The following is a 25986-nucleotide window of genomic DNA, read 5'->3' on the forward strand; positions in this document are numbered from 1 at the left end:
TAAAAACATAAAAATTAAAAATGTCTGTGTATCAAAATGAAACATAATGGACAGAGAGTAGATTTGTGGTTGCTCATCTGGGATGCCCATGGTTGAATGGGGAGTGATAGCTAATGGGTACAGTATATTTTTGGGGTGATGAAATATTCTAAATTGATTGTGGTGATGGTTATGCATCTCTGTTAGTAAATTAAAAACCAGTACACTTTAAATGGGTGAATTACATGGTATGTAAATTACATTTCAATAAACTTTTGTAAAAAATACAAGATAATAAAGTAAAAATGCAAATAACCACCTGGGAAAATATTTTCTATAGCTATGACAATTGTGCTATTATCTTTAATTTATAATGTGGTCATTCAAATTAATAGGAAAAAACCCAAATTAATAGGAAAAAGGTTGGATTCTGATAGGATAATAGGCAAAAGATAGAAACAAATAATTAAAAGACTGAAAGACAGAATGGTATAAAAACAGTTTATCTTCATTGATAACAAAAAAATCGAAACATTAATTAGATTCCGTTTTTCATTTATCAAATTGGCAAGGATCAAAAAATGTGAAAATAATTTATTGTGGCCAGGGCAAAATGGGAACCTGTACTTTTATCCACTTACATTTATTGCAGCCTTAAATATGTTAAGATTTACTGGATTTACCAGAAGAATCTATCCAAAGAAAATGGCTTAAAGTTGGACAAAGATCACAGATATATAAGAGCAAATCATTGGAGACTTCCTAAGTGTTCAATAAGAAAGGAATGATTAGGTAAATTATAAATACAACCTGATGATAGAGCATTAAAAATGATGTTTACAAAGAATTTTTAAATGACATGATGGAATTCTTACACTAAAATTTTAGGATTAAGTATAGGATATATAAAATATACAGTAAAATTTTAATTATTTATACATACATATATACAAAAAAATAATAGAAAGAACTGTAGTAAAAAAAAGGTAATATTACCTGGCATTATGGGTAATTGCATTTTTTCCCTGTATGCTACTTTATATATTCCAGATTTTTCTCAAATAGCCAACACACAGTAGAGACTTGGATATTTGTTGAATAAATACATAATTTCCTGATTGCTTATATGATCAGAAAAAAACAGTTACAACAATCTCAGATTTTATTGTCCTTTTCCTCCTCCTCACTCACCTTTGAAAGATTTCACGCCCTCCAGTAATTCTTTCTCAAACACCTTTTTATCAGCTGTAAGACAAAAACATTTTTGAGTTTTTGATGATTCATAGAAATTAGTGTTTACTTTCAGAAAGGGGAAATTTAGAAATTTATCACAATTCATGCTCAGTGAAATGCGAAGTATTTAGAAAACTCAGTGTATTGACTCTATCCCTGGACAGAATACAAGGCCTAATTAGTGGCTAGTTTGTTGAAATACACACAGCTTTTCCTTTCTCATTTTCTCCTCCCAAGTTTTACTTCATTTTTTCTTTGTTCGGCTTTCCCGCCCTTCTATCCTTTCATGTTCTTCCAGTTTAGACTTTAGATTTCTCTGAAAGGGACAAAAGAAGTTGTCCTATGATGGGACCTCTGACTGAAGAGGCCCCAGCTCCCTAGACCAAAATTTAAATGGTAAGAACAGGATTTTTTTTAAATGCTAGGATTGAGTCTTTAAAAAAATATTTTTAATTGACATAAAATGTTCCGAGCAGTAGAATTTCTTTCTTTTTTAAACAATAATATTTGTTTGTTTATTTGAGAGAGGGAGAGAGAGAGAGAGCGCGCGAGCACATGGGTGGGGGGAGGGGCAAATGAGAGCTGGATCCCAGGACCCAGAGATCATGACCTGAGCTGAAACCATAGTCAGTTGCTTAACTGACTAAGCCACTCAGATGCCCTAAAGAGTAGAATTTCTAATACAAACTTTAAAACAAACCTTCTGTGAAGTTTTGAGGACTTGAGGAGATAGGAGACACTGCAGACATGGTACCTACTTTCCCAGAGTTTAGGATAGTGCCATGCATTAAACAGATCTTCAATAAATGTTTGTTGAATGAGTAAGCTTTTAGATATCAGTGAAATAGAACTTCAATGCTTACCAGAAACTGGCAGAGTTTTCAGAAGCTTTTTATGTTCCTTGTCTGTGATCTTTATTCCCATATCTTCCAGAACATTTTTCAGGTCCTCAGTAGGAATCTTCTCTCCTTCGGAAAGAAATACATATACATAATGAAACATCCCAGGTAGGGTTGGGGGGACGAACTAGGCACAATGAAGCCTTGTTTAGCTAATTTTCTTCCACATAAACTTGTATTTCTGGAAAGTTTCTCCAGATTCTACTGGCACATTCATCCTTTTAGTTGGTCAGGACAAAAAAATCTTAGGAGTCAATCCTGACTTCTCCCTTTACCTAGTTTCCATGAGGAAACTCTGTTGACTCTTTTTATTATTTTTCAGAATTGAGATATAATTGACATGTAACATTATTTTAGTTTCAGGTACACAACATAATGGTTTGATATTGGTTTAAATTATGAATGATCACCACAATAAGTCTAGTGAAATCCATTACCACAATAACTCCTTTAAAAATATATCCAGAATCCAACTACTTTTTACATCTTCATTGCTTTCTGCCCTGGTAAGAATCACCATCGTTTCTCACAGGGATTACTTTAAAAACCCTTTAGGGCTCTACTCCCTACTGCTACCTGTTCTCCACATAGAATCCAGGACGATCTAATAAAACCATAGGTCAGATTATATCACATTTCTGGTCTAAAACCTGCAATGGCCTTCCATTTCTCTCAGGACAAACCCCAAGTCCTGGCAGAGATTTCACAGTCCTGACCAATTTTGCATCCACCACCTCTTTCTCATCTCCTATTACCTTTTTCCTTCCTTATTCAGCCTCAGCTACATTAGCCTTCTTGTTGTTTCTTGAATAGTCCAGGCATGCTCCTGTCTTTGGGTCTTAGTCCATGGCCTCTCTGCCTACAACTCTTTTCCTAGAAGTCTTCACATGGATAAAACCCTCACCTCCTTCAAGTATTTGCTCAAATGTCACCTTTTCAAAGAGGCCTGGTGATCTGTTTGAAGCCACAAGTGAGTGCCTCCTTCCCCCTCCAGTCTCCTTTAGTTTCCTTTTCACTGTTTTCTAAAGCATCTATCACTTCAAACCTACTTTATAATGACTTATTTATTATGTTTATTGCTTATTTCCCCTGGTAGCATGTAAGCTCCAGAGAATCAACGATCTTTATTCTGTTTGCTGATGTATCATAACTGTAGAACAATGCCTGGCATGTAGTAAGTGCTGAATAAACAGTTGTTAGGTGAATAAAGGAGGGAGGAATCACTATTGTGTTAAAAATATAGTTCCGTATAAAACTTCAAGACCACATAATATAATCTTCATCATAACATTTCACTCACCTGTGATATTTTTAACTTCATCCATCAACACATTTAAGTCGGTCTTTCCATTATCTTTAAGACAAAAAAGTGCCAAAAAGATTTTTAGAAAAATTATGAAACAGAAACCCAAAATTCAACCATTTAGAAACATTTTTCCTAGAAGTTTATTATTTTTTCATGTCATCAATTTAAGTTAATATAGCTCCTGTATTTTATGCTATCAAAATCTATACAGCACAATACACGAGGCAAGGTTTAAAGCACTCTCCTGTCCTTCAAGACAATCTGCTACTTATTAGGCTACTCTTTCCAGGCACTGAAATGACCTCTTTTCAGGGTCTGAAATTTATTTTTAAAAATATTTTATTATTATTTTTCAAGATTTCATTTATTTACTTCTCAGAGAGAGAGAGCACAGGCAGAGGCAGAGGGAGAAGCAGGCTTCCTGCAGAGCAAGGAGCCTGATGTAGGACCCGATCCCAGGACACTGGGATCATGACCCGAGCCAAAGGCATCTGCTTAACCAACTTAGCCATCCAGGCATTCCTCAGGGTCTTAAATGTTTTGAGAGTTTAAAAATCTTGTTTAAAAATGATGCTTCCATTTTGTCAGTGCTGACCTTACCTTTGGGCTTATGATCACCTTGGCATCAAGTAATCCTCTTAAAGGACAACGTGTTGGTATGCGTGCCTGGCTGCTCTTAGGTTGCTAACATGGTAATAACATCGATGTATTCAGTTAAATTTCCAGGTATGATGACAACACTTTTGTTTCGCAGTGTCTATTCTCAACTGGAAGTCTTTTTCATAGATGACGCACTTAGTTTTTTTAGTATATTTTTCCAAGTCTGAAGTTATTAGAGGCCAGTGGATACATTTTTAGTAGTTTGTAAAATTGCAAGTTTGAGAAACACTGGATTGCAATGTTAAGCTTGTAGTTAAAAGATGCTACTGCTCTAATAGGAAAGATTCTGTCTGGAACCTTAAGCTGTCTACAGACCTACTCTTTCTCCACTTATAACTTAGTCAATGGTGTCAGTCCATCACCACTCAAACATGTTCACATTCTAATTTTATGTGTAATAATAATCCTAGGATTGTAAATTCCCCCAAAGGTGAGAAACCAAGAATCATTTTGTACTCCTACTACTACTTCAGCATCGGTTTAAGGGTCTGCACAAGATTGATGACCCAAAGAAATTCTTACTTATAATTAAGTTCCAGTAAAATGCAAACATATTATAAAGAATGAATTAGCTTTGAAACCATACACATATCTTAGGTTCTCAGATACGGAATTTTTCCTTGCTTATTCTATTTTACATCTTTTCAATTATGATAATCTTTTCTTGGTATCCTTTTATAATTTTATAGCATTTATGATGATGATGATGATGAAGAATATTATTATGTTATGACTTTCAAGTAGGATAAGGAAGAACCTTTAGTGGAGAATATTCTGTGACTATAAAGGACAGATCCCCTTATGTCTTTTACTTTGTGGTCTCTAATCAGCTCCATTGAGACCCCTGGACCCCTGAAAGAGTTTTGCATTCTGTTTCAAATGATGCCACAGATATACAAAGTAGTTTGTAAGAATTAGTTTAGAATTAGCCTCACACTTTAAATCATTGTGCTGGTATCTTTTCTCATGTTTCAGTATACTACAAAAACAAGGCAATGACAAATATCTGCATTTATTGAACTGGTTGATAGATTAAAAGAGCTATGAAAGGGATTAAAAAAGCAAAGAAAAAGTCATTTTTGGAAAAACTGCTTACCTCTTATTAAGACAAATGATCTGAGGGTCTAGTACAGTGCCTGACACATCACAGGCATTCAATTCAAGTTTATGGAATAAAAGAATGAAAGGTACTACTGATTTAGAAAAGCCCGTATTCACTGACTTGGATCAATCTTGCATCTTTACTATTTCTTCAAGGGCACAGATGTCTCTTAAAATATCCTCATGAATTTTCCTCGATTTTACTGGCATGAGTCTAATGTATGCCAATTAATTACATGAAGTGATGCTATCTGTCTTCTTAAATTTATTAGTTCTGGAAGTTCATGGCAGTATGGCAGAGTGGCTAAGAGACAGTTTCTGGAGCCAGATTATCTGTCCACCACTTACTAGATCTCTGAATTTAGGCACACTACTCGACTTCTCTATGTCTTCACATATAAGTTTCCTTATATGTGAAATGGGAGTAAAAACAGAACCTGCTTTGTAGAGTTATTTGCAAGATTAAATAAGGTAATATACACAAAGTGCTTAAAACAGTGCCTTGCATATGTCAGGACCACGTAGTGTCAGTCATTGTTATTTAATGCTGGGTTAGCAGTAGGGACTCAAAGATTAAAATCTGAGTATTCTCTGTTAGACCCTGGCATTCCTGTGAAGAGTGACACTTGCCATTTATATGGGGCAGCATTCTTGGTTATCCTTCCCCAAGTGATAACCACTGGGCCCAGTTTGGTAGCTATGCTAAAGGCCTCACTCTTTCTTTTTCTTCCTCTCTTATACATCCTATCTTCAGTCATTCCAGGTCTGAGACCAGCCTTAAGTCCAAAGTTTGGCTCACGGGTATACTGTCACTCAAAACTCTCACCATCAACTGGTAGACAGTCCTTCAGTTCCTGAACTTCTTTCTCCTTGAGATCAAGTCCCATGATTTCCAAGAAAGTGTCCACCTTATTTGGAGACACCTTCACCCCTTAGGGAAGAAAGGGATGAGACATGAAAAATATTTGCAATGATGTCAAGAGTGGGTGATTATAGATCATGCCTAGGTATCGGTACTACATAGACAATGAAAAGCAAAGAAAAATTAAACCAACCAAGTCAATGTGGTTTTGGTAACTAAGTCAGGAATTCCTAAACCCTGATCTGAGGGATTCTGTTAGGACTTTGAGGAGAAAGTGAGTGGTTATGGGTATTTGTAAGTCATGGCAAAGACTAAAATCAGCCTCTTTACATGTGTTCACACAGAAGAACTCAAAACTTGCCAAATTAATGGAGAATTATAAATCCATCTATCCACCCATCCACCCATCCAGCCAGCCAGCCATCTGTTGAGTCAGATAGACAGCCAATCCATGGATTTACTCTGTTATAATCCTCTGGGAAACTTTTAAAGAACATATGTTTCTAAATACTATCTCTGGAAATTCAAGATCAATATGACTGGAAAGGAGCCTAGCTATTTGAATGCTTTATTTCCCCTCTTGTGATTCTGATATACAGCTTTATTCTGATATACAGATTAAACAATGAACCACTGCTTTTTGGTTACTGTATTTAAACCATTTTGGTGATGGCAGTGTGCTTGAAGCATATAAAGAATAAACACTGACTTAACAAATAGTTGGAAAAGTTGGATTAATAATCTGAAAATTGTAAAACAGGATGAAATTTTGAAAATCAAAGCAAAGCTTGGTGACCTGTTTTACTTGCCTTTTCATCAAGCTTCTTACTCACCTTCAAGAGACTCTAACTCTTTCATCAATCTGTTCACATATACCTTTCCTTTGTCTGTAAGAAAGGGAAAAATTCAAGTTTCAGGCAGTAGTGTTGATATTTAAATGAATTTAAATGGAACATGCTTAAGTTCAGAAACATAGACTTTGAAATGTTTTATTCTAAAAATTTATATTATTTTACTTTCAAGAATAAAAAAAGAATAAAACAAGCTTGTTTCACCAAACAAGCTCTTTGGTGAAATCATTTTGGTGATGGGGGCAGGGGTGGGGGACATGAAACATTCGTTATAGAGTATTAGTTATAAAAAGTCCACATACTTAACTCTCCTTGAGGGTCACTGTGATTTTTTTATGCCCCACCCCCCACCAGTATGATATTTTTAATGCTTACCATCGACTGGAAGCTTGTTTTGTAGGTCCAGGCCTTTATCTTCTGGGAGCGTTATCCCCATTTCCCCCAGAAAACTATCCAGGTTACTAGTATCAACCTTCTCACCTTTAAAAAGTAAAAGGTGGTAATGGTTGAAAATCTGAAGAATAATGATCCTATGTTATAAAAAAAATGTCCATATGACATTTGCTGATTAAACAATGAAGTAAACCCAACAAGAATGCCAGCTAAGACCTAGTCTTAGAGCTTTTTGGCTAAAACAGTGATGATCAAATGTAGGCTGGGAGTTAGGAGATGTAAACATTCACCAGTATATGGGTAGAGTGAAAGAACAATCAATAAGGAAAATAATGTTGTTGAAATATAATTTTCTGCCAACATTAAAATCTTGATTTTGCAGAGACTTCCTAATTATATATCATGGAACCATATGGGACTTTTCTCCAGGGGCTACTTTCTAAGCCCAGACTGGCTCTCTGTCATGCCTCAGGGATTTGGTGGGCTTGCTTTCTTCTCTTCTTGGCAGCTACTACCACCCAGTATACTCTTTGGGCTTCCCTAAGGGTGGCTAGGAAAATAGATGCACGAGAAACGAGTCTTCCAGCTCGTTTCTTTTTAGTGTCCCAGGAATACTAGCACATAGATATTTTTATTGTTAGGGCTTTAATATAAGTGCTACAACGAGACAGACAAGGGAACACTAGACTATCCCCCAAAAGCGTAAGACACAAAGCTAACAAGTTTTTTTTGGTAATGGACTTGATTTTAGTTGCTGGGTATAAGGGCAGGATCACCACTTATCCTTGCCCCCTGTAGCTATTCCCCAATCTGCTTGTGGGATGGCTATGCGAAATTTTCCTTCATGATGGCTTGTCCCTCTAGCTTGAAGAGGCAGTTTAGCAACAAAAACAACAAAATGGTAATTATGTGAGGTGAAGAATGTATTAACTAACCACATTGTGGTAAACATTGTGAAATACATATGTGTATCAAATCATCACGTTGTATACCTTAAACTCACACAATGTTAAATATCAACTGTATCTTAAGAAAGCAAGAGGGAAAGAGGGAAAGATGCTATTTAGGTAGGCAGTTTGGACCTCCTAATCATTTCTAATTACAGAAAAAGAAAAGTCTTGCTTTTATTTATTTATTTTTTAATTTCTTGAGGAATCTCCACACTGTTCTCCAAAGAGGCTGCACCAACTTGCATTCCCACCAACATTGTAAGAGGGTTCCCCTTTCTCCACATCCCCTCCAACACATATTGTTTCCTGTCTCGCTAATTTTGGCCATTCTAACTGGTGTAAGGTGATATCTCAATGTGGTTTTAATTTGAATCTCCCTGAGGGCTAGTGATGATGAACATTTTTTCATGTGTCTGATAGCCATTAGTATGTCTTCATTGGAGAAGTGTCTGTTCATATCTTCTGCCCATTTTTTGATATGATTGTCTGTTTTGTGTGTGTTGGGTTTGAGGAGTTCTTTATAGATACTGGATATCAACTTTTTGTCTGTACTGTCATTTGCAAATATCTTCTCCCATTCCGTGGGTTGCCTCTTTGTTTTTTTGACTGTTTCCTTTGCTGTGCAGAAGCTTTTGATTTTGATGAAGTCCCCAAAGTTGATTTTCGCTTTTGTTTCCTTTGTCTTTGGAGACATATCTTGAAAGAAGTTGCTGTGGCTGATATCGAAGAGATTACTGCGTATGTTCTCCTCTAGGATTCTGATGGATTCCTGTCTCACATTGAGGTCTTTTATCCATTTTGAGTTTATCTTTGTGTACGGTGTAAGAGAATGGTCAAGTTTCATTCTTCTACATATAGCTGTCCAGTTTTCCCAGAACCATTTATTTATTTTTTCAAATTAAATTAAATTTCAATTCAACTAATTAACATGTAGTATATTATTAGTTTCAGAGGTAGAGTTCAGTGATTCCTCAGTTGTGTATACACCCAGTGCTCATTATATCATGTCCTTGTCTCAGTGTCCATTACCTAACTATACCATCCTGCTGTTGGCGAGGATGTGGAGAAAGAGGAACCCTGTTGAACTGCTGGTGGGAATGCAAGCTGGTGCAGCCTCTCTGGAAAGCAGCATGGAGCTTCCTCAGAAAGTTGAAAATAGAGCTACCCAGCAATTTCCATTACTTATATATAACATCCCGACTTTGGTTAGACTCTTGGGACTTCTCAGTAGGGTTTTCATATATATATGTATATATATTCCTCATCATATATATTCCTCAACTCTAGTTCCTATTCTCTATCAGAGTTATCCCAAATCATCAACACTTTCCTTAAAGTCTTCTACCTCACCACTGGGCACTTTCTTTTCATAGATGATTCTGTTTCCTACTATACAGAGAAAATTGAAGCTTTTAGGTAAAATCCTCTGAATTTTACTTCCACAGGTATGTAGATTCTCTATATCAGTATCCTTCCTGACTTGAAGTCTGATGGTCTCAGAAAAAGATGTGGCCTCAGATTCTTACATATTTTAACTGCCTAAGGTTTAGTCTCCTTTAGGTGTCTTACAGGAGCCTCAAACCTGATATGACCAAATGGAAACTGTATCTTTACTTCTAAATTTACTTTACTGAATTCCTTATTTTGTTCAATGTCACTGTCACCCACCCAACTAGCCAGCTCAGAAACTGAGGTGTCATCCTTCATTCCATCCTTTTGTTCTATCTCTATACCTGATCAGTAACCAAATTCTATGGATTCTATATCCGTAACATCTCTTCTCTATGTCCCTTCCTCTCAAGTCTCACAGAGAATGATTTACTTCTGCCCTTTATTGTCTTTTGCCTGGACAATTACAACATGCTCTCTCACTAGTTTCCTTGACTCTATTCTTGTACATGTACCTTCATCTGTCCTTTATACTTCTGCTAGAGCAATGTTTCTAATATGCAAATCTAATCACATAGACTCCTGCTTAAAACCCCAGAATGCCTCCCCATTCTGTGCAGATCAAATTCATACCATTCTATTAGGTATTCAGGGTCCTCCGTGATTTATGAGTCTCCTATGGCTGTAACAAATTACCAAAAACCTGGTGGTGTAAAACAATACAGGTTTTTTTCTCTTATAGTTCTGGAGGTCAGAAGCCCCAAATTAGTTTCACTGAGCTGAAGTCAATGAGTTAGCTGGGTGGTTCCTTGAGGAGACTCTCAGGAAGAATCCGCTCCCTTGCCTATTCTATTTCTAGAGGCCACTTACACTCCTTAACTTCTTCTTCTTCTGTCTGTAAAGCCAGCTGTGTAGCATCTTGCTTCTGTTGTCACATTGCCCTCTACTTTTTCTGCTATCCGCTATCACTTTGCTTCCCGGTTTTAAGGACGCTTATGATTATATTTAGCACTCAACTGGATAACCAAGGATAACCTCCCCATCTCAAGACCTTAATCACACTTCCACAGTCTTTTTGGCTATATAAGGGAACAGCCACAAGTTCTAGGGATTAAGATCTGGATATCTTTAGGAGCCATTATTCAGCCCACCACGTCCCACTCTTATTCTCTAAGTTTATTCCTTGCCAAACTCCCGACAGCATTTATGCTTTAGCTACTCCAGCTTTTTTCTAGTTCCATAAAGTATCATACAGTTTCTCATTTTCGTGGCTTTTATTATTATTTTCTTTCCCTATCAGGAATGCCCATCCTACTCCGAAAAAACTGACCTAACTTTTCAGGATGTGCTCATGTGTTGCCCATTCTATTAAAGCATTTCCTAATTTCTCTTCCTCAGGTACAAGTGACCATTCTGCCCCTTCTTTACTTTGTGTAGGTTTTTAACATAGCACTGATGACATTTTACTGTATTTATTCATATGTATTTGTAAGTTTTTTTCTTGGCCCAGCTAAATAAGCTCCTGGAAGGTTGGTTTTTGTTGGTTCATACTTGGGATATAGAGATGTCAAATAATGAGATAATAAAGATCTAACCCACCTGTAAAAAGATTTCCTTCATCCATTACCACATTTACATCAATCTTCCCCTCATCTGTAAGATAGAGTTTTATGTGTAATACAATAATAGAGAGAAATAGAAGACATAAAAGTCATCACTGAAGTACAACACAAAATTCAGTAAATTTTAATGATTTGCTCTAGAATTTTATCCTATTTTCTTATTAAATGGAAAACATGGAAAGACAAAGCCCTGATTATGAAAGAGATACTTAATTTCATATTTCTAACCACAGTTTTTATTCTATTAAGATAAGCTCCACATAGCAGAGCACTGGGCTGACACTTAAAAAATAGCCCCCTCACGAGAAGAATAAATGAAAGAAGATGGGATTGGGAGGGAGACAAACCATAAGTGACTCTTAATCTCACAAAACAAACTGAGGGTTGTTGTGGGGAGGGGGTTTGGGAGAAGGGGGTGGTATTATGGACATTGGGGAGGGTATGTGTTTTGGTGAGTGCTGTGAAGTGTGTAAACCTGGTGATTCACAGACCTGTACCCCTGGGGATAAAAATATATGTTTATAAAAAATAAAAAATTATATTAAAATTTCAAAAAAAAAATATAGCCCCCTCAGGGCACCTGAGTGGTTCATTTCATTAAGTGTCTGCCTTCAGTTCAGGTCATGGTGCTGAGGGGTCCTGGGATTGAGCATTGGGCTCCCTGCTCAGCGGGAAGCCTGCTTCTCCCTCTCCCTCTGCCTTTCTGCCATTCATGCTCTCTCTCTCTCTCTCTCAAATAAATAAATAAAATCTTTAAAAAATAAAAATAAAAAGTAGCCCTCCATTTTCAGATAAGGAAGAACTCCATTTTATTGATTATGATGCTGAACAGCATCTTAAAAGGGGCAAATGTTTCAATAGGAAAGATGGGACTTGAGCATTAATAATGTCTATTTCTGTACTGGAATGATAGGTGGCACTTAGCTGTGTTCTTTCATTATGCACACTCATGATATATTTAAAAAGCTTTGATCAATCTAATTGAAATTTAATAAAAATTTTTAAATTTTATATTTTTAAAATCTTTATGTAGTATTTTCCTCTTAAATGGGGGTATGTAGAAGGAACAGCCTGAGATTGCTAATGCCTCACAGGAAAATGTCTCATCCACTCTCATTTATTTCAACTAGTCCCACAGAAGACTTAGGATAGTCTGAAACAGGTCTGTAATGCTATTTCCTGTGGGCTCATTGACCTGAAAAGTAATACTCAGGGAGATGGCTGATACTTTCACAACCAAAATCCCTGTTGTGGTATTTCAGTAAACTTTCAAGATATCTGGAAAATATAATAAGAAAAAATACCTCCATCTGGGGTACCTGGGTGTAAGCAAGCACTTGTAAGGACAGGCTCCATCTGCACTGTGCCTGTCGCCTGCTGGAATTTCCATGGGTGCTTGTTTTCTGGGGGTTGTCCCAGCATTTTTTTTTTTTAAATCTCACTTCCAGTATAGTTAATATACAGTGTTATATTAGTTTCAAGTATACAATATAGTGATTCAACAATTGTGTACATTACTCACTGCTCATAACGACAAACGCACTCCTTGGTCCCCACGGAATGCCTTTTTTTTTTTTTTTTTACTGGAGAATTTCTATATATCTTCCGACAAGTCTTTCCCCAATTCCCTACTTGGCCAACTTAGCTTTTCTCACCTTTAGGATCTTACTGAATGCATTTTTAGTATTATAGCACAACCACATAGTGTTATGATGACCTGTCAGCATAAATGCCTCCTTACCAGACTGAGTGAACTCCTAGAGGACAGAGAATGTCATCTTATTTTTATATTCCTAATACCTATGTATATTAGGCGCTCAAAGTCCACTGTAGGAATTGATGAGTTCTTGAGGACTGGGCCCTTAACTTTCTTTCTCTTTTTTTTTTCTTCTTATGTTTCTATACATTCTAAATATACTCTCAGAAATTCTCATATATGAATGCCAAGTTTCGCAGTAGAAGCAGCTTACCATCAGCAGGCAGCCTGCTGAGCAGGTCAAGGTATTCCTCTTCTTCCAGGTCAAAGCCCATACTTTCCATGAAGGGTCCCAAATTATTAACATTAAGCTCCACTCCTTAGGGAAAAAGGGGATGGGAGTGAGAGAAGCAAATAATAATGATAAAGTAAAAACTGCCAGGCATTATTTAGAGGGAGTATAATCAAAGAATAATAAATTCATTTAAATGAAAAGAGCTATCATGGGCATCAAGAACAGAATTTGTTCCTCACTTTTGTCCAGAGGATTATAGCTCTCATGAGACACTTATAAGGAGAAAACTAAAGGATTAGGCCAGTCTGTTGAATTCTGGTAAGACTTCTGCCTTTATAATCCTACTCCAAAAATGGGACTTGAAATGATAAAGACAAAAATAATTCCTTTTAATGTAGTTACATTAGAAGTTGTAAACGGCCTGCCTCTCTGCCTACTTGTGATCTTTGTTTGTCAAATACATAAATAAAATCTTTAAACAAACAAAAAACCACTACTGCCTTAAAAAAATGTTGCAAACTATGAGACAAGAATACTTAATAAATAAATGGGGTGGGTTGGCAAATTTGTCATCACCAAAAATTAATGTGGATTTTAAAACCTAAATGTAAAACATAGGGAGTCTCAATTTTACCTGACTGCTAACTTACCTTTGAGAGACCTTATGCCATCCAGCAATCTATGCTTATACAGTTTTCCAGCAGCTGTGGGATAGGACACAATAAAGGAATTGGTAAGGGGACCTGTTGTATTAATTCAAAACATAGCAATTTCAGAAAGGACAACTCTTAAAGTTTTACTCTTTTTTTTTTTCTGTTTATATTCCAACTTAAGAGTTAGACCAATGGCAGAAAGCTCTCAAGAGTAATCTACCCACTTTATGATTTGACAATTGAAACAGTTATTGGTGGTGTCTTGCCATACTTTTTTCATATCTTTTCATCTAATTCTCATTTCCTACTCTTTTGCATAAGGTCACACACATTAATGCTCCCAAGGGTAAGAGCAGATCCAGTGGGACTCATGAGTGAAGAGATGGATGAGTTCTGAGCTAAACAACCTGATGGCCACAATAGGACATCTTTGACTATTAGCATTTAACATGTCTACATGTTTTTCACATGATATCAAATAGAAATTGTTTTAGATATTTTCATTGACAAGCCCATGAAAATAAATTCCACAAGGTAATCCCTTACTGAGCTCTCTAATCTCTTGCCATCACAGGCTTCATAGTTTACAAAAATTCAAATATAGATTTCTATTCCTACATAGATGATGACGTGCTAGCATGAATTCCTGGCTCCTTTCCCAGAAATCAACCCTGAAGAAACCGAAGTCTGAGCAGAAGCTTGGATTCTAGGAATGAAATGAAAAGCCACAGCGACACCAGTGGGTGATGGAAAGCTGTCCCGGTGTGAGCGTATGTGCTTACAGCCTAGAGTGGAGGGCTTACTGGCAGTGCAGTTAAGGACCAATTAGGGAAATACTAAAAGAAACTTCTGCCCTCACCTCTCTGTACTATGATTCTAAGATTACCATTGCCCATCCTTTTTTTTTTTCTACAGAAAGTAGCAGCAAAACCTAGATCCCTAGTGCAAGTGGAAGATAATATCAGGGCAGCATATAAACGCTTCTGGAGAGAGGACTGGATGTAAACAGGTGAAGACTGACAAGCTGCCTCAGGTATATTATCCTCCATCTCTCTTCTCAAATCTCTACAGCTGCTGGATTACAATCTGTACAGGTTGCCTTCTTCCAGTTCTACTCCTGAATTTGAAGGTGAAACTGGCCAGAGGTGGTGCCTGGAACAATTTCAGATCAGTAAAATGATCAACAGTATTTGCATCTCTCTGCCCTGGGGCTCATCACTTCCCTTTTCCCTTCTTCTTAAACCCAACAGGCTGATGTGGAACAGAGCTTGACTTTACCCCCTGACCTAAAGCACATTTCCAAACACATTAATGATGCCCCGAGAACAAGGGCGCACAGGACCAAAGTAACTCATCATCTGAGGAATACCACTGCTCCAAAAACAAACCACAAAGAAACAAATGGAATAATATATTCCATTTGAATAAGAATTATTGGAATTAAAGGGCCAGGAATATAAAATAAGCATGATAGAGGGGCACGCACCTGGGTGGCTCTGTTGGCTAAGTGTCAGACTCTTAATGTCAGCTCAGTTTACCATCTCAGGATTGTGAGCCCGAGCCCTGCGTTGGGCTCCCCACTCAGTGGGGTCTGCTTGAGTTTCTTTCCCTCTCTGTCTGTCTCTACCCCTGCTCCTGCTCTTTCTCTCTGTCTCTCAAATAATGTTCCCTAGCCACTGGACCTAGGGTCATCTTCCTAATTAGTCTGTAGCTTGTCTGTAGGTTCTTTTGTTCCTTTTTTCCTTTCTCGCTGTCTCCCTTTGTGAACTAGTGATTTTCTGTCAGTGATATAGTTTGACTCCCTTTTAAAGTCTATTTTAAGCTTAATTTCCATTGCATACAAAAATTCTACCTGTTTAAATCCCTCCTCACATTTTATGTTTTTGATGGCACAATTTGCATTTTTATATTGTGTATCTATTAACAAAGTATTGTAGCTATAGTTATTTCAAATACTTTTGTCCTTTAACCTTTATACTAGAGTTAAGTGGTTAACACATGACCATGGTGCACATTAGAGGATTCTATTCTGATTATGTACTTACTTTTACCAGTGGCTGAATATTGTCATACGTTTTCATGTTACTTATTAGCATTCTTTCATTTCAGCCTGAAGAACTCTCTGAGGCATTTCTTGGAAGGCATGTCAAGTGATAATAAACTTCCTCAGCTCCAGGTTGTCTGGAAATACCTCTTCTTCATTGCTGATGGACAATTTTGCTGGACTTTAATGTATTCTTGGTTGATGGTTTTTCTTTCAGCACTTTGAATATATCATCTTACTCTCTCCTGGCCTGCAAGGTCTCTGCTCAGAAATTTGCTGACAACCTAATGAGGGTTTCTTGTAAGTGACAAGCTTCTGTTCTGCTGCTTTCAAAATTCTCTCTTCATCTTTGATTTTTGATACCTTTATTATATTATGTTTCAGCAAAGGTCTCTCTGGGTTGAATTTTTATTGGCAATTATGAGCTTCATGAACTTGGGTGTTCAAATCTCTCCCCAAATTTGGGAAGTTATCAGCCCAGTTTAAAAAAAAAAAAAAGCTTTCTGTTCCTTTCTCCTTTTCTCCTTCTGGTACTTAAATTATGTGTAGATTTTTTTTCTCTTAATGGTGTCCTATAAGTCCCATAGGCTTTCTTTCTTTTTTTTTTTTTTTTAAAGATTTATTTATTTATTTGACAGAGATCACAAGTAGACAGAGAGGCAGGCAGAGAGAGAAAGAGAGAAAGAGAGAGGGAGAGAGAGAGAGAGAGAGAGAGGGAAGCAGGCTCCCTGCTGAGCAGAGAGTCCAATGCGGGGCTCGATCCCAGGATCCTGAGACCATGACCTGAGCCCAAGGCAGCGGCTTAACCCACTGAGCCTCCCAGGAGCCCCTACTTTCTTTGTTCCTTTTCATTCTCTATCCTTTTTGTTCCTTTAATTGGATAATTTAAAATGATCTTTCTTCAGGTTCACTGATTCTTTTTTTTTCTCCTTGGTTCAGCTGGGTTTTAAAGCTCTTTATTGAATTTCCCAGATCAGTAATTGTATTTTTCAGCTCCAAAGTTTCTGTTTGGTTCATTTTTACATTTTCCATCTCTTTGTTGAACTTCTCATTTTGTTCTTGTATTGTTTCATTTCTTAAATTGTTTTTCTGAGTTCTCTTATAGCTGAGTATCTTTAGAACAAGATACTTTGAATTCTTTATAAGGTATCTTTAAAACAAGATATTTTGAATTCTTTGTTAGGCAATTTGTGTAACTCCATTTCTTGGGGGGTCAATTACTGGAAGTTTTCTGTGTTCCTTTGGTGGTGTCATGTTTCTCTAATTCTTCATGATCCTTGTAGGCTTGTGTGTGTGTCTGTGCATGTAAAGAAGCAGTCTCCTCTTCTGACTTTATGGACTGTTTTTGGTAAGAAAACACCTTCACCTGTTTATAAGGTTATACTTGAGTTGCGATTCTGGATCTAGCAGTGTGGGGTGCCAAGAGGGGATGTGTGGTGGCTCCAGGTCTGGGGGTATGTGGTGTCTTTTCTGCTTACATTTCTGGGATCCATGACATCAAAAACTGCACATTTCTTGGTGAGAACTGTGGGAGATCCAGAGTGGCTTCAGGGGCTTTTGGGGTGCTTAGAAGCACCCACGGGTCCAGTGGCTAGGGAATAGGAAGGTGGTAGTGGTGGCTAGAGCTAGTGGTTTGGACATGCTCAGCTGTGGGAGCTGGCGCAGGTGCATCTATAACAGCAGGGGCTGGCTGCAGATACACTCCTAGTGATGAGGCTGGCTGGCTTCTGCGAGCCCAAAAACCTGTGGAGTGAAAACTTCAGTGGCAAAATCTGCAGGAAGTCTGCAGTGGCTGTTTTGACAGTTGGTTTCTTCAGCAGCAAAAGCTGCTGGGATCCTCTGTGGAGCATCCTGCTGGGGTCTGTAATGAGGTCTTCAGTGATGAAAACTGGGGGTTATTTTTAGTGTTTGCAAGGGCTGCTGAGGTCCTCAGCAGCAATAACTGTGGGAGTCATTTCCAGATGGGGTCATTTGCAGATAAGGCCACTGGAACTATGGTTGCTCCCACTATGTGCCTGATACTGGGATCCCCTTCCCTTTTTCTTCGTTTTTAGCCATCTCTAGATGTCTCACTTTCGTTGGTTACTGGATGGAGTGAAACATAAGCAGGTCCTTTGTGTAGTGCCCCCAAAGTTTGGGGAAGCTGGTCATACAGCCCACTCTCTTTTTCTTGTGAGGGGAACTCTTTTGGGCTGGAGAGTTCCTTCTTGGCAGTGAGAAGTACTGGTCTAAGGGATGGGATGATGTAGGCAAAACAAAACTGCTCTTTTTACCCCCTTTTTGGTGATCATCTTCAGGGTTTTGTTTTTGTTTTTAGTTTTTTGTTTTTGCTCCACCATGTTGCTTAAAGTTTTTAAGTAGACTCCTGAGGTCTCCCAGGGTTGTTTTCATTTGTGGATAACTGTCTATTTTAAAATTTTTATTTATTTTTTAAAGGTTTTATTTATTTACCCCCACACACATACACAGAGAGAGAGAGACAGCAAGAGAGAGAACACAAGCAGGGGGAGTGAGAGAGGAAGAAGCAGGCTTCCCACTGAGCAGGCAGCCTGATGCCAGGCTCCATCCCGGCATGGGATCATGACCTGAGCTGACGGCAGATGCTTAATCAACTGAACCACCCAGGTGTCCTCTCAAAGTAGTTTCTTAAGAAATGATATTTACACAGAATTTTTTTTTCTGACACTCTTCTCAGAAAATGTCTTATTTTGAAATATGTGAGAATATGAATTTTATTCTCACACTTGATGGATGCTTTAGTAGGATATAGAATTCCAGGTGGGAGGGACGCCTGGGTGGCTCAGTTGGTTAAGCAGCTGCCTTCGGCTCGGGTCATGATCCCGGGGTCCTGGGATCGAGTCCCGCATGGGGCTCCTTGCTCGGCGGGGAGCCTGCTTCTCCCTCTGCCTCTGCCTGCCTCTCTGCCTGCCTCTCTGCCTGCCTCTCTGTCTGCCTGTACTCGCTCGCTCTCTCTCCCTCTGTCTCTGACAAATAAATAAAATTAAAAAAAAATAATTCCAGGTGGGAAAAATTTTTCTAATAATTTTGAAGGTATTACACAATTGTCTTTCATCTTCAGGAGTTGTAAAGTCTAGTACCATTCACATACCCCAAGCTTTTTAAGTGACTTGCTTCTTTCTCTTTGGAAACTTTTTAAATCCCTTTCTTTCTGGTATTCTGATATTTCACAGTATATTCTGGTGTGACTCTTTTTTTGCTCCTTGTGGTTAAATCTGGAGTCACATTCTTTCCAATTTGGAGACTTTTAAAAATATGATTTATTTCACAATTTTTTCCTCTGTTTTCTGTTTTGTCTTTCTTGGGAATTCTTCTATTATTCAGTTGTTGGATTTCTAGGATTATTTTTCTTATCTTTTTCCCTCCTATTTTTCATCTCCTTTGTCTTTTTGTTCCAATATTCAAATTCATCCTCTAGCCCTTCCACCCACTGAATTACTAAATTTCTTTAACTTTTTTCCCAAAAAGCTTTAAAAAATTAAAAAAAAAAGATTTTATTTATTTATTTGACACACAGAGAGAGATCACAAGTAGGCAGAGAGGCAGGCAGAGAGAGAGGGGATGCAGTTTCCCTGCTGAGCAGAGAGCCCAATGCGGGACTCGATTCCAGGACCCTGAGATCATGACCTGAGCTGAAGGCAAAGGCTTAACCCACTGAGCCACCCAGGCGCCCTAAAAAAAATTTTTTTTTTAAAAATTTTCCACAGTGCTTCCTATCTTGTTGCATGGCCTCCTTTTCTTATTTTGTAACTAGGGATTTTCTCATTTTTCTAAGATATTAGTTAAAATTATTTTGAATTATTTTTCTCCTTTCTCCTTGACTACAGTATTCCCCACTTATCTGCAGTTCTTCTTTCCCTGGTTTCAGTTACCTGTGTCAACTGCTGTCTGGAAAAAGATGGCCTTCCTTCTGATGTGTCATCAGAAGTCCAATAGTAGCCTAACACTAAATTACAATATCTACATGATTCATCTCACTTCATCTCATCATGTAGGCATTTTATCATCTCATATCATCACAAGAAGAAGGGTAAATACAGTACAGTAGGATACTGAGAGAGACAGAGAAAGAGGTCACATGCATGTAACTTATATTACAGTACAGTATTATAATTGTTTATTATTAGTTATTATTGTTAATCTCTCACTGTGCCTAATTTATACATTAAACTTTATCATAGGTAGGTATATATAAGAAAAAACATATATGGAGAGTTTGGTATTATCCATGGTTTCAGGCATCCACTGGGGGTTTTGGAACATTTCCCCCACACATAAAAGGGATGACTGTATTTCCTCCAAGTTCCTTCTTTGTTGCTAGTTCTTATTTCTGTCTTTTATATCACAGAATTTTCTTATACATCATACGATTCTTGGTGAGTTTTTTTTTTTTTTTTTTTTTTGTTTTAGTAGCACAAATGTCTTTTCATTGCAGGTTAGAGATGTCAGTATCTGAATAAGCACCTCCCAGCATCTAGGGAGGCCGGTGGGAGAAGAGGACTTGGAAAATCTCACCATGCAGTATGTTGACTTTTACTTAATCTCCCTGTTTCATTAGAAAATTCACTCCCAAACTTGGCTGTGTCTGATGTCCCAGAATCCTTCTAGTTTAACCTCTCCAGAGAGTAAATGTCTATGTAGCATGTAGCATGGATAAGAAATACTTGCTTAACTGTGGTTTGAGGAAAGGGATCTGTAGATCACACTGCTCTTTTTAAAGCCTTTCTACCAATTCTTCTATTTTCAACCATACTCACATTCCTGACTTTGGAGGTAACAGGTGTCTCCACTTCCTGAGCATTTTATAGTTTTGTGACATGAAGTGGCTACCTTTTTTTTTTTTTAAAGATTTTATTTTTGAGTAATCTCTACACCCAACCTGGGGTTCAAACTCACAGCCCTGAGATCAAAAGTTGGATGCTCTACTGACTGAGCCAACTGAGTGTCCTTGAAGTGACCTTCTTGTTTTGCTTCCCCTTTCAGGCTCAGTTTTTACCTTTTATGGTCTTTCATACACTTTCTATTTTTTGAAATTTAATTGACACCTCTTATCTGCTATAATGTTGTCTACTCTTATTTTTTGCGGATTACGCCTTTTTAAATTTCTTTTACATCTTTTTAGTATTTTAGGAAGTCGTATAATGCAAATATTAAAAAAGTACAGTGTTTATCCAGAAGCTCAAAATATGTATCTCTGTCTTATCTACTCAACCAGATTATGAACGTTTTAAGTGCAGAGACTATTTTAAGCAGCAAGATTCTGGCATATATCTCCATAGTTCCTGAATCTAGAAAAATGACTTAAATATAGAAATTATTTTAATAAACATTGCTGGGTTTTTGAAATAGAAAATCTAATAACTATCTTTATTTTATATTTTAAAAAATTTCTCATGTTTCCATAGATATCATTTTATTATCCTCACCATCATCATAGATAGGCATTGTTATTAACTTATTTCATAGATAGATTATATCTGAATTATTGATCAGACTGAGTCAAATTAATAAAGTGTTCCTCCACATAATGTGAATGTGTACTCTGCGATTGACCAACATGATACTGTACAGGATTCCCCAAACTTGCCATGGTAAGGAATGCACCTTCACCTTTTTCCTTTTTTAGTCCTTGGAACCTCCTACCATCAAACTTTTCAGGCTTGTTTGAAGTAATAACCACTCTGTGAAGCCTTAGACAATCCAGGGATAGTTGGTCAATATCTCCTTTGTACTTTCATAGCAATATAGATATTATTAATATTAGAGCACATATCATAGTGCATAGCATTTGTGTTTTTGTTTTGTATGTGCTGTCCATCTTTACACTGAGTGCTTTTAGGACGTGGACTTTGTCTCCTTCATCTTTGTAACTTAGAGCCCAGTATTATGTCTAGTAAAATGGCAACCAATTAACTTTTACTGGGTGTATGAACACCTCATTGGCAAAGTAAACACTCACCATCAAGTGGCAAACTCTTCATCAACACAGGGTTATCCTTTAGCCTGAGTCTTAACCCTATGTTTCTCAGAATATTTTCCAGGTCTTCAGAGTTAACTTCTTCCCCTTAAAAAAAAAAAAAAAACAAAGGTAAAAGCTCAGACTTCAAGCTTTAAGTCATCATCATCATCATCATCAACTATGTTTGTGTAGCATCATTCTCAAATATAGAATAAAAAGCAAGGGAAACATTAAGCATTGTCTAATTACAGAAAATTAGGAGGGAGATTCAGAAATAGAATTTCTTTTTTAAAGATTTTATTTATTTATTTGGTGGAGAGAGACACAGTGAGAGAGGGAGCACAAGCAGGGGAAAGCAGGCTTCCTGCTGAGCAGGGAGCCTGATGTGGGGTTCGAACCCAGGGTCCTGGGATCATGACCTGAGCTGAAGGCAGATGCTTAAGGACTGAGCCACCCAGATGCCCAAGAAATAGAACTTCTTTTTGGTAAAAAAGGGTTTATCAGTGTTGGGAACAAGGTATAGTATGAAGAAAGTTGGGTGTTTTAAGAGCCCACTAAATTAACTGGTGTAAATAATTCTGCCAGCATGTAATATTTGCTCTATTATTTTATTTTTGTCTAAATTATGAGCTTGTTCACATAGTCATATTACCTGTATGTGTAATCTGCCTTGGCATTTCGCTATTGAAATAGTAGAAAATAAAATTATATTATTGAAAAACTCTAAAGAACCTATAGGTTGTTATTTATGCATTACCCTGTGGCCTTTCAAATAAGATGTAGGTAACAACTGATTATAATAGTGAATAACATTTAATTTATAAGGTTGTTTCTTTAGTTACAGGTACATTACCGGTTAAGAGAAATATAATGACAGGATTAATATATCATGGATAAAATAACAGAAAATACTTTAAAAATAACTTCTTAAGTATTAAGAGGTCATTTTTTATGCCTTATCATAATTTCTTCTCACTCACCCAGAAGTGCACCCACTTCATCCAGAAGTTTATCCAGTTTAACTCTTCTCTCCCCTATAAGGCAAGACAAAATTTAGATATAGTCCTGCTATGAACTGAATTGTGTCCCCTCAAATTCATATTCTGAAGCCCTAACCTCTGATATGACTATTTGTAGATAAGGCCTTTAGGAGGTAGTTAAAGGTAGTTGTGAGGCCCCAATCTGATAGGACTGTGACCTTATGAGAACAGGACAATACCCCTTTCTGTCTCTGTCTCTCTGTTTCTCCCCCTTTCTCCACTTTTTCTATTTCCCTGCCGTGTAAAGACACATTGAGAAGACAGGCTCTGCAAGAAAATCCCCCTCAGGAACTGAATCAGCTGGTACCTTGATCTTGGATTTCCCTGAATCCAGAACTGTGAGAAAATAAATTTCTGTGGTGTAAGTCACAGACTATGGTATTTTGTTATGGCAGCCCAAGTAGACTAATACAGGTCTCCATTACATAAAATTCTTAAACTGCGGAGTAAAGTATAAGGGTTTATCAGTTTCCCAAAGCTGTTTCCCCCCCAAATTAGATATTTTATTTTCACACTATAGAAGCACAAGGTTGAAAAAAGAAAAAAAAAAAGCTAAATATGGTAGATACGTCTGTTCTATTCATTCAACTTTTTCTTTTTGTGTTCCTCATTTACCAGAATGGAAGAAGAGAAATTATTTTCATTTTTTGTTTTTTATGTCAGCTTTATTGAAGTATAATTAGCCAATACATTTGTAATATATTTAAGGCGTACATCATGGTAATTTGATATATGTATACATGAAAGGAGTACCCCACCTAGTTAACTAAGACATTTATCACCTCACTTATTTATCTTTTTGTGTGTGTGAGAACATTTGAATTTTCTACTCTTTTGGCAAATTTCAGTTATATAATATAGTGTTATTAACCACTATAATATAATGTTATTAATCATACATTTGGTTCTCTGACCGTGCTCATCTTATAGTTGAGAGTTTGTGTCCTAATGCCATTTTGTTAATAATTATTTTCTGGCCATTTCATAATTCCTTTGATCCTTTCTTCTCTTGTTTTTTTCCTTTGTAATTTGATTATTTTCTTAGTGGTATGGTTAGAGTCCCTTCTCTTTATCTTTTGTGTATCCACTATATGTTTTTGCTTTATGGTCACTACGAGGTTTACATAAAACATATTTATAACAGTCTACTTTAAGCTTATAAGAACTTAATGCATACCCAAACTACACATTTTTATTCCCCCCCATTTCATAAAGCTTTTGTTCTTACAACTTATATCTTTTACCTGTGTATCCACTAACAAATTAATATAGTTATAATTATTTTTAATACTTTTGTCTTTTAATGTTCATACTAGATTAGTAAGTGATTTATCTTTGAATATTACATTAGAATATTCTGAAATAACTGTTTACCTTTAGTCATGCAATTTATATTTTCATATATTTTCCCGTTACTAATTAGCAACCTTTAGTTTAAATCTGAAGAAGTTCCTTTAACATTTCTTGCAAGGCTACTCTAGTGGTGATGGACTACTTCAGCTTCTGCTTATCTGGATCAGAACATGATCTGAGTTGAAATGATTCAGGAGCTTAACTGATTGAGCCACCCAGGTGCCCCTGGAAAACTCTTGATCTCTCTTTCAAATCTGAAGGACAGCTTTGCCAGGTAGAGTATCTTTGGTTGGCAGTTTTTTCCTTCACACAGTTTGAATATATAATGCCATTACCCTCGAACCTGCAGAGTTTCTCCTGAAAAATCTGCTGATGGTCTTATTGGGCGGCGGTGGAGGGGGGGGAGAGTTCCTTCTATATAATACATTTTTTTCTTTCTACATTTAAAATTTCCTCCTTCCTTTTAACTTTTAACAATTTAATTTTAATGTATCTTAGTTAAAGTGTGGCTAGTTTTGTTTCATCTGATCTGGAACTTCCTGAGCTTCCTGGATCTTACTGTCTGTTTCTTTCCTCATGTTAAGTAAGTTTCTAGGCATTATTTCTTTGAATAGGCTTTCTGTCCTTTTCTTTCTCTCTTCTCCTTCTGGGAGATATTGTGAAGTATGAATATTTGTTTACTTCCTGGTAGCCCATAAATCCCATAAGCTATCTTCACTCTTTGCCATTCTTTTTCTTTTTGTTCCTCTGTTTGAGTAAATTCCACTGCCCTGTATATGAGTTTGCTAATTCTTTCTTCCACTGATCTAGTCTGCTGTTGAACCCCTCTACTGAATTTTTTAGTTCAGTCATTTTATTCTCCAGCTCTGGGATTTCTGTTCGGCACTTTCTTATGTTTTCTATCTGTTGAAATTCTCACTTTGTCCATACATTATTCTCTTGACCTCAATGAACATCAATTTTATGATCATTATCTTGAACTCTTGATCAGGTAAATCAATTATCTATTTCATTATGGTCTGTTTCTGGAATTTAATCTTGTCCTTTGCTTGGAACATATTTCTTGCTTCTTCATTTTCCTTGACTCCACTGGTTTCTGTACCTTGCATAAAAGTGCTACCTCTTTTATTCTTAAAATTTTTATTTTAAGTTTTTGTTTGAATTCCAGTTAGTTAACAAACAGTGTTATATTAGTTTCAGATAGTTTTTTCAATATAGTGATTCAGCACTTCCATACATCACCCTGTGCTCATCACAAATGTCCTCCTTAATCCCCATCACTTAGTTGACCCGTCCCCTCACTTCCCTCTCCTCTGGTAGCCATCAGTTTGTTCTCTATAACTAAGAGCCTGTTTATTGATTTGTCTCTGTCTTTCTTATTTTTTTCCTTTACTGTTTTTTATGCTTCTGAAATTCCACATATGAGTGAAATCCTATGCTATATATTTTTTTCTGACTTATTTCACTTAGCATAATACTCTCTAGCTTCATACAGCTTCATCTATGTTTTTGCAAATAACAAGATTTCATTCTTTTTTACGGATTAATAGTATTCCTTTTAAAAATATATAAATTTTATGTGGTATACATATATGTATACCACATCATCTTTATCCATTCATCAATCAATGTCTTGCTAGACTGGTCTCATGTAGGAGATAAACCTTACTGTTAAGCTTAGCC

The 25986-nt window shown here is 36.9% G+C and overlaps 1 protein-coding gene across 1 annotated transcript in view; it reads right to left on the minus strand.

Moving 5' to 3' along the window:
• The window catches only part of EFCAB3 (EF-hand calcium binding domain 3), a 109980-nt gene that overhangs the window by 64579 nt on the left and 19415 nt on the right, over nucleotides 1-25986 (minus strand). Inside the window, exons 16-26 of the mRNA XM_059149705.1 lie at nucleotides 22891-22944; nucleotides 21911-22015; nucleotides 13887-13940; nucleotides 13216-13320; nucleotides 11223-11276; nucleotides 7267-7371; nucleotides 6874-6927; nucleotides 6005-6109; nucleotides 3412-3465; nucleotides 2076-2180; nucleotides 1171-1224 (exon numbers count right to left, since the gene is read on the minus strand). Of these exons, the coding sequence (XP_059005688.1) occupies nucleotides 1171-1224; nucleotides 2076-2180; nucleotides 3412-3465; nucleotides 6005-6109; nucleotides 6874-6927; nucleotides 7267-7371; nucleotides 11223-11276; nucleotides 13216-13320; nucleotides 13887-13940; nucleotides 21911-22015; nucleotides 22891-22944 (849 nt within the window). The remainder of the gene's footprint in view (nucleotides 1-1170; nucleotides 1225-2075; nucleotides 2181-3411; nucleotides 3466-6004; nucleotides 6110-6873; nucleotides 6928-7266; nucleotides 7372-11222; nucleotides 11277-13215; nucleotides 13321-13886; nucleotides 13941-21910; nucleotides 22016-22890; nucleotides 22945-25986) is intronic.

Source organism: Mustela lutreola, chromosome 15, assembly GCF_030435805.1.
Source record: "Mustela lutreola isolate mMusLut2 chromosome 15, mMusLut2.pri, whole genome shotgun sequence".
Taxonomy (NCBI): domain Eukaryota; kingdom Metazoa; phylum Chordata; class Mammalia; order Carnivora; family Mustelidae; genus Mustela; species Mustela lutreola.